Below are 9,066 nucleotides of genomic sequence, written 5' to 3' on the forward strand. Positions count from 1 at the left end.
GCCCCCACGCCGTCCGGGGCGCCTCGGGGACGCGCGCCGGAGCGGGGCGCCCCCTCCCTCACCCTCCCCGCCGCTGCCCGAGATGCCCGCAGGCCGGGCGTTCACCCGCCGCGCCTCCTCCCGCCCGCCCCTCCCCCCAACTTCCCCCTCGGCGCCCCAAACCCGAGCTTCCTGAGTTCCATGACGTGTGCGCACGGAGCTGGGTGGGAGTGCGGGGCCGGGGAGCTGGAGTTAAAACGGGGGCGGGCGGGCGGCCGTCTCGGCGGGAGCCGGCGGCCCTTCAGCGTGTCTTTTGTGTTTGTACACACACTGCGCGAGGCAGCCGGGAGGAGGGAGCGGGCGGCGCGCGGGGGAGGGGCGAGCGCGCGCCAGCGAACGGGCGCGCGGGGGGAGGGGGGAGGCGGGGCGCGAGCGAGGGGGCGGGGGCGGGGCCGAGCCTTCCCTCCATTGTGTGTGATTGGTTGGCGCGCGGCGCGGGGGCGGGGCGGCTTGTGTTGGGGGATAGCCTCGGTGTCAGCCATCTTTCAATTGTGTTCGCAGCCGCCGCCGCGCCGCCGTCGCTCTCCAACGCCAGCGCCGCCTCTAGCTCGCCGAGCTCCAGCCGAAGGAGAAGGGGGGTAAGTTTCCCCGTCTGCCCGCTTCCCCGGAACCGAGTCCCGCTTGCCGTCAGCCCCGGGCCGGGCCCCGGCGGTGCCGGGAGGGGACCCAGGGTCCCTCCGGCTTGGCCCCAAAACTTTTTGGCCCAGAAATGGAGGTGAGGAGCGAGTTTTCCTCTCCCCTCAGGCAGCGGCGGCTCCGGCGGCTCCCCAGTCTCTCGTCGCCTCAGCCCAACAGCAGCAACCGCCGCGTCGCCGAGCCTGCTCTCCCTCCCCGCGCCCCTGGCTCCTTTTTCTTCGGTGAAATCCCGCCCGCCGCCCCTTCCCGGGACCCCAGACCTTCACCACGACCCGCGCGGGCCTCTTAACTACCGACCCCGGACCCCGGACCCCAGTTTTCGGGCGGGAAAAGGGTGGAAATCGCCGCTGCTTCCCACCCTGGGGTAACTCGCTTTTTGCTGCCTCCCCACAGTTGTTGCTAAGCTTCACCATCTTGTCTCTCTTCTCTGGTCACCGACCATATTTTTTCCCCCGTTTCTCTCTTCCCCATTTCAAAAAAGGAGGAAAAAATTTTAAAGAGAAACATTTTTTTCTCCTTTTTAGAGAAGCGGAAACTTGATGCATTTGAAATGCAAAAAAAACTTTTGCATTTTGGAGGGCGGCACGTGGCAGGGGATGGAGTATTTTCGAGCGATTTGGTGTTTTGTCTCTTTGGAAAGGAATCGGATACGTTTTGCGATTGTTTCCATTTTGTTCTGGTCTGGGAGCCGAGTTTGTGCCTGCGCGAGACGCTAGGAGCGAGGCGGGCAGGCTGGGGGACCCTGTGTTGAGGGGCCGGAGGAGGCGAAACCAAAAGTTTATGCGGTGCTTGAGGTGGACCAGTCGGCCAGTCTAGTGCGTTAATTAAAGCCTGGGTGCGGGGCAATTTTTTTTTATTATTTCATTGCGAATCCTCTGAGGACTGGACTCGAGGGCGGTGCTTTGTAGAATGCTCGCTGTTGGTAGCTGTTGTTCCTCTTGTTTTTTGAGACGTCTTTTTGTCAACAGAACTGTAGAGATGCAAAACCAGGAATGTTTTCAGATATTTACAGCAATCTATCAACTGCCAGACGTAAAGGGGGGGCGGCGGCGAGGGGGGGGTGACTAAAACCTTTTTTGCTGTAATTTGACTCGACCTTTCTGTGGTTTGGCTTAGTTCTTTTGACTTGTTCGTGGATGGAATGTTTACAGACATTTCTAATTTCCAGTTTATTTAAAGAAATGGAAGCGAAGGCTGTTGGGGGGTCTTTTTGTTTTGCCGTTTATCGCTCAGATTGGGCATTTTGAGAGATGACTCGTGTTAAGGCTAACAATTTTCTAGTACTACAGTTTGTTTCAAAAAGTCATATTTGGGTGGTAGATGTAATCTGCACCCTTTCAAATTATATAACATTATGGCCTTTTCTTTTTCTTTAATACTAATCATAATTTCCAGATTGGGGGGGTAGTGGCAGGAAAACTTGTGTGTGTGGTAGTTGCATATGGTGATTTTTGGTTTTTCCGATGCTGGTAGGTAAGTAAGGAGGTCTCTATACCATGGCTCGTACAAAGCAGACTGCCCGCAAATCGACCGGTGGTAAAGCACCGAGGAAGCAACTCGCTACAAAAGCCGCTCGCAAGAGTGCGCCCTCTACTGGAGGGGTGAAGAAACCTCATCGTTACAGGTATTTTAAAAGAGGAAAAATGAAAGAAAGTCTTGTCTCCCATAATCTAATAAAAAGATGTATAAGCATACTTTCTTCTTTAGAGAATCTGTTTTTCCCTTTGTTAAATATTTAATACTTTAAAATGTGTATATAATTTAGTGTTAGGTTTTATTGGGAATATGTTTAATTTTGAATCTAATCGTGCCCATAGCCCAAAGAAGACGTTGTATCTCTAATAACGTTAATAGGATAGACTAACATTTTTACTTAGCTGTTAGGTGTAATATATATGTTTTAAATAGAAAAGTGTTGTTTTTTAAATACATTTTTGAGGCTACTCTGGCATCTGGTAAAATAATTTAATCAAGATGGGGACATTGTGTTATACATAAGTTCTTCGTTTACTTGGATTGGTTTTTCCTTCTATTGGCATATTTAGTTTTGAACTACCCTGAGCAGTGTTATTGAGTGCATCTACCATTAGAGGGCAGAAGTTGTCTGTATTTACCCTCTGTAAATGATTAGCCTAAAGTAAAAGTGTAAGAAATTAAGTCAGGATTGAGGTAAATTTCTTGCTTAAAATTACTTAAAGGAAAAAATTTCCATATGGAAAATACAACACAAAAGAGTGTTCATCAGTTTAATCATTCATGAGGGATGTGCAGTGTCAAAGGTATTCTAGGAAATTGAACGTAAATACTGTGTGTTTTTTTAAGTGAAGCTCATTGGGTTGTGCTGGTAGATCTTTCAGAAGAATGGGGGGTGCTAGTGGGAAGAATGAGAGTGGTGTCAAATTAAGTCTGAAAAACTTTGACTTCTTTATTAGTGTCCTAGTACCTTCCCAAGTTGTAATTATAACAGAAGTTGGTGATGTTTATGTTAAAGATGAAGAAAATTAAGGGGACTGTGATTATTAAACTCCCTGCCAGGAATCTGCTTTAATATCATGTTTTTTTTTTTCTTAAAAGTATTGTGTTACTTCTAACAGATTTGAATATTTAGGTCATAAATTAATAAGTGAAAGTTGATACAAAAGCTGAAGAAAGTTAGGTGATTTATTTTTTGAAAAGGGACTCCATCTCTTTGAAGCTGATGACCACTCTTCTAAGTTCTCTTATGTATTTGGTAACCATTTCTTTAATGTTTTGTTTTAAAGGCCTGGTACTGTGGCACTCCGTGAAATTAGACGTTATCAGAAGTCCACTGAACTTCTGATTCGCAAACTTCCCTTCCAGCGTCTGGTGCGGGAAATTGCTCAGGACTTCAAAACAGATCTGCGCTTCCAGAGTGCAGCTATTGGTGCTTTGCAGGTAAAATGGTGGGTGGGAAAGGTTCTGAGAGTTGGCTGGTTCTGCTTTGTACCAAGAACATCTCTAAATTTGTATATATACAAGCATATACAAATGCTTATATATCACCAGCCAGTGAGATAGGTCTTAATGTTTCACTGTTGAGATATCAGAAAGGTTAAGTTGCTTGAGGTTATACAAACAGATATGATTTAAAATTTTTAAACATTGCAGTGTTTAAAGGAAAAAAATATCCTCTGGTTTGACTTACAGTTGCTGCTGGATATTAGGAAGTCATGGGGCCAAAGGTCTGTATTGGTAATTAGTTTCAAACAGGGAATGATATAAAAGGAAAATTAGAATAAATGGCTTCTTGGACCTGAAGAGGCAGTTGCAAGTGGAGAGAACATAATATCTGGGATAGAACTAGATAACATTAAAGAATTACGCATTGAGGTAAAAGAAACTTGAGTGGTAGTTAGGATTGGATTGACAACAGGGAGAAAAAGATGTTACTGGGCTTGTAAAGAGAGAAGTTTGAAGACATGTAGTTTGTTTAAGGGGATTATATATGGATTTCCACTTAAATGGGAAACAGTGAGTTTAATCTTAGCACCAGTGTGTCAGAACTTCGAGAAATGCAGTTTTAGCTGTGGTTAGGTATTTGAAATGGGATTCCCCAGTGGCTCAGAGGTAAAGAATACGCCTGCAATGCAGGAGACTCTGGTTTGATACCTGGGTTGGGAAGATCTGGAAGAGGAAATGGCAACCCACTCCAGTATTTTTGCCTGATCCCATGGACTGAGGAGCCTGGCAGGCTATAGTACAAAGGGTCACAGGGTCACAGAGGCACACGTGACTGAGCACACACGTGTATTTGAAATACTGGTGGTTTGTGCCAGATTAAACAACTTGAGATGCCCACACCTAAGATACTTGATTAGGTATGTGGGTACAGTTAACATCAGTCACTTAAGTAACCTATAATGTTAAGTGTGTTTGGCATTCATTAGATCATTGTAACTCAGACTATGGCAAGACTGCCACCTCTGTCAGCATGGGGTTAGAGGTGATTTAAAATGCAGATTACTAGGCACCTCCACAGACCTGCATCAGAATCTCTTTTAGGGGAGGGTCCAGAATCAACATACATTCCATTGGAGGATTTTTCAAGGCTGCTGTTGCCAAGCTTTTCCTTTATGTGTGAGGAAGATTTGATAGGTGGATTCTAGCCTGAAGTGTAATTGGTTGAGCTGTTTCTATGGTTAGTCTGAACTTCATTTGATTGGTGAATTCCAGGAGTAGGCATCCATTAAATTCTCAGTGAATTGAAATTGCTGAAATTTCAAACTACTAAAATCTTCCAGTGCTGTTATTTAAGACCTTTATTTTCTGATTTAATCTTTGACTATTTCTAGATCCCATTTCATTTATTACAAATGCTAGTCATATTTTCTGCACTAATTTTAAATACAGAAATATTCTCAAGTGTTGACCTAAAGATGCTAATTTTGTTCTGTAGTTACAGTTAGCAGGGCTCTACTTGAACTACACATTATACTTGAAAGTCCAACACTGTCAAGCCTAAGTGTCAATGATAGAGCTTTGTAAATTGATTACTTAACAGTTTGGCTAAAAAACTTGTCTTTTTAAAAGTCATTGCTGTTATTAAGCTTTGTGTTTTATACTTGTCAGTAAGTGATTGCACTGGTTTTGAGCAAAATGTTCAACTCTGCTGCCTGTAGTACTCTGGCATTGGTAGCTCTTTATTGGAAAATATTTCATTTCTCTTAAGGATATAGAGATGGAGAATTTGCTTATGTGAATAGGGTAGAAGAAAGCCATTTTTGACTTTAGAGTTACATAATTTACAACTTCTCTAACACAACTAAAAGAGATGGGGGCAGTAAGTCTAGGGAGGATGGTGGAGGAATCAAAGTTGGTTTCCCATAGATTATCAAGACTTAACTAACTTAAAATTTAGCTTTTGCCCCTAACAACTGAGAGTTTTGGTTTCCCATAGATTATCAAGACTTAACTAACTTAAAATTTAGCTTTTGCCCCTAACAACTGAGAGTTTCAATTAAGGTCATCTTATGTTAAAAGTTGACTTTGGTGGTTTGAAATGGTGGAACAGTCAGATACTGAATATACTCAAATGTTGTGAATTAACATTTCCTTCCATTTACAAGATATTTTTTTGCTGTTACCTCAAAATTTTGTTCATTGGGCTATAAATTAATGTGTCCCTCTTTAAATCCCATCATAGCCTTAATGTTTAGGAAACTTTGGACATTGGTAATAGAATTAGAAATACATGGGTCATGGTCAAATACCCTGTATTGACTCTTCTCCCAGAGCTGACAGACACAACCCCGTGATATCTAGAGCAGGTTCTAAGATAGCAATGAGAGCCCCAGCTGCCACATATCATATTTGAATAGTACTAGGGGAGCCAAAACCATTCCCCTCTTAAATGGGTGTTTGAATTTCAGGACTTGTTGGCTTGTCCATATAGCAGCTCATACTGCTGTATTTTGCAGAAGCCTTCTAGATTTGCATAATCCTGAGACATGCTGGGTGAAACCAAAAAAAGAAACAACTTTTCTTTCTTGAGGAATTTGAGTTCTGGTATCTCATGTGCACTGTGAAACTCATAAGAGTAGGGTCTACAGTATGCTAAGTTTTCTAAACTTTTTACCATTTCTAGAATATCCCAAGGATGAATCCGTGAATATTAAGGACTTTTGCTTTTAATGTGGAATAGGTAAGATACAGGGAACTACTAGTGTAGAAAAGGTGCAAATTTCAGGAATTCCCTGGCAATCCAGTAGTTAGGACTCTGCACTTTCATGGCTAAGGACCCAAGTACAGTTCCTAGTTGGAGAACAGTCCCCCAAGCCACAGGGCACATCCAAGGGGAAAAAAAAAAAGAAAAGATGCAAGTTTCAGTTAAGGTTAGATATAAAAAACCAAGCCAGCAAATACTTCTTGAACTTCTATTGCTTCAAGGGCTAGGCATTGTGAGCATAAAATAAGTATTTTATTAAGTAAGTACCCATCTTTTAAGGGTATTAAAAGATGGCTAGTGTACAAGGCCTGTGTGAGTGCCAAGGAAATTGAGTTCAAAATTACCTGCACCTGGGAAGCAGGGGCGAGAGGAATGTTTGCTTTCTCCTTCACGGAATAATCTTGAGGAAGGCCATAAAGGATAAGCAAATAAGACTTACCTGTTGATAACATACTGCAGAAAGATATGTAAGGATAGTAAAATTTGAATGAAACATTTTTATAGAAGAGGCTAAAAAGAACGAAGGTATAAATGTAGAAAAAATATTTTCCTAAGACAGAATAGTACAAACCATTTGAGGAGTTGTTAGCACTTTTAAAAGTAGAATCTCAAGTGTTATTAGCAAAGTCAGTGTTTATAAAGCAAATCTGGTCCCTCCCATCTATATCTTGTGTGTTACAAAGTATTGTGGGGCTTGAATTGCTCAAATATTTTGTGTATTTCTCTTTTAGTCTTATTACCTAAAGAGTTCCAAAATGGAAATAATTTTTTAATTAAGACAAAAATAGCAACTCTAAAAATGTGTTTTTGTTTTTTTTTCTAAATATATCTTAAACAGAGAAATAACTTGCTTATAGAGAAGCCAAATAATGTCTTTCATTTAGTGTTCCTAATCCACTAGAACAGTTGGACTGATGACTGGTTCATTTCAAAATGCGTAAGCAATTGTTTTAACCTAGACCAAAGAATCCTTCAACTTTTCAGACAACTGTAAGATACACTGACAATTTTACGAGTTAATTATAAGTAGGAGCTCTCCTTTTTTCTTTCTTCTCTGCAAGTATTGAATGATTCATGTAGCTACCAGTTTAGAGTGAAAGTAGGAATAGGAGGATACCTTCAAAAGCTTTATGATGTAATGGGAAAAAACAGAGGGGTCAGTGTTAATGCTGAGGGGGTAACATGGCATTACAGATAGGGGTGCATAGAGGAAAGTACAGTTAGTAGGGGTGCATATGTTGGCAAAATAGATCATTATATGTAAGTAGGACACTGACCTGGTAGTCAAACTCTGAGGTGTTTAAAGGAAAGGTAGATGAGGCCCATATGATGGAAACCAGTAGTCAAACAGATACAATGAATTGGGAGTAAGATTGAGAAAAAGGAGGACATCCCGAGGTGGGAGAGTATTACTTGGAATAGATATACATGATTCCATTTATCTTTGTGAGGATAAGAATAAATGTTAGAGTTGAAGTTTGATTGTTGCTTTACTCAAGACACATTTCAGTTTGTTTAAAAATCACATATTACATTAGAAAAGGTAAACTATTTGGTAGTGAAATTATTTGACTTTCGTATTTTATAAGGATTTACAGTCTTGAGTTTTTCACTTTAATAAGCTGCCTTTTAGCCTCATCCCAGATTTTAAACTAAGCATTTGGTAAGTGGTCAACATCTTCTGAAGTAGGTTTTTAAAGGGCTCAAAACATCTTTTTAACTAATATAGATGTATCTTTAACTGTTGATAATAACATTTTTTTTTTTTCTGTTCCTTTTGTAGGAGGCAAGTGAGGCCTATCTGGTTGGCCTTTTTGAAGACACCAACCTGTGTGCTATCCATGCCAAACGTGTAACAATTATGCCAAAAGACATCCAGCTAGCACGCCGCATACGTGGAGAACGTGCTTAAGAATCCACTATGATGGGAAACATTTCATTCTTTAAAAAAAAAAAAAAAAAAAATTCTCTTCTTCCTGTTATTGGTAGTTCTGAACGTTAGATATTTTTTTTCCATGGGGTCAAAAGGTACCTAAGTATATGATTGCAAGTGGAAAATAGGGGACAGAAATCAGGTATTGGCAGTTTTTCCATTTTCATTTGTGTGTGAATTTTTAATATAAATGCGGGGACATAAAGCATTAATGAAAGTCAAAATGTTTCAGTGAACAAGTTTCAGCAGTTCAACTTTATAACAATTATAAATAAACCTGTTAAATTTTTCTGGACAATGCCAGCATTTGGATTTTTTTAAAACAAGTAAATTTCTTATTGACTGCAACTAAGTGGTGTTTGTAGCATTTTTATCATACAGTAGATTCCACCCACTCACTATACTTTTCTAACTGAGTTGCCCTACGTGCAAGTACATGTTTTTCATGTTGTCTGTCTTCTGTGCTGTTCCTGTAAGTTTGCTATTAAAATACATTAAACTATACCTGCTTTGGGTCTTTACTATCAGCGTTAACCGTGCAGTTAATTCCTTGAAAGTTCCATATTCAGAATAATTTTAGTATGAAGTATTGTTAAATTTTATCAGAAACTATTCAGTTCAGTTCAGTCGGTCAGTCGTGTCCGACTTTTGCGACCCCACGAATCACAGCACACTAGGCCTCCTTGTCCATCACCAACCCCTGGAGTTCACTCAAGACTCAAGTCCATCGAGTCAGTGATGCCATCCAGCCATCTCATCCTCTGTTGTCCCC

General features: G+C 41.4%; 1 protein-coding gene across 1 annotated transcript; it reads left to right on the forward strand.

Annotated features, from left to right (window-relative positions):
• The first annotated feature begins 486 nt into the window (after positions 1-486).
• LOC129652912 (histone H3.3A) lies at positions 487-8,642 on the forward strand. The gene is made up of 4 exons (XM_055582015.1): positions 487-617; positions 2,149-2,299; positions 3,438-3,591; positions 8,145-8,642. Exons 2-4 carry the CDS (start codon positions 2,172-2,174, stop codon positions 8,271-8,273), a joined length of 411 nt encoding a protein of 136 aa, XP_055437990.1. The 5' UTR covers positions 487-617; positions 2,149-2,171; the 3' UTR covers positions 8,274-8,642.
• Positions 8,643-9,066: the final 424 nt, after the last annotated feature.

Source organism: Bubalus kerabau, chromosome 5 (genome assembly GCF_029407905.1).
Source record: "Bubalus kerabau isolate K-KA32 ecotype Philippines breed swamp buffalo chromosome 5, PCC_UOA_SB_1v2, whole genome shotgun sequence".
In the NCBI taxonomy this organism is placed as follows: domain Eukaryota; kingdom Metazoa; phylum Chordata; class Mammalia; order Artiodactyla; family Bovidae; genus Bubalus; species Bubalus kerabau.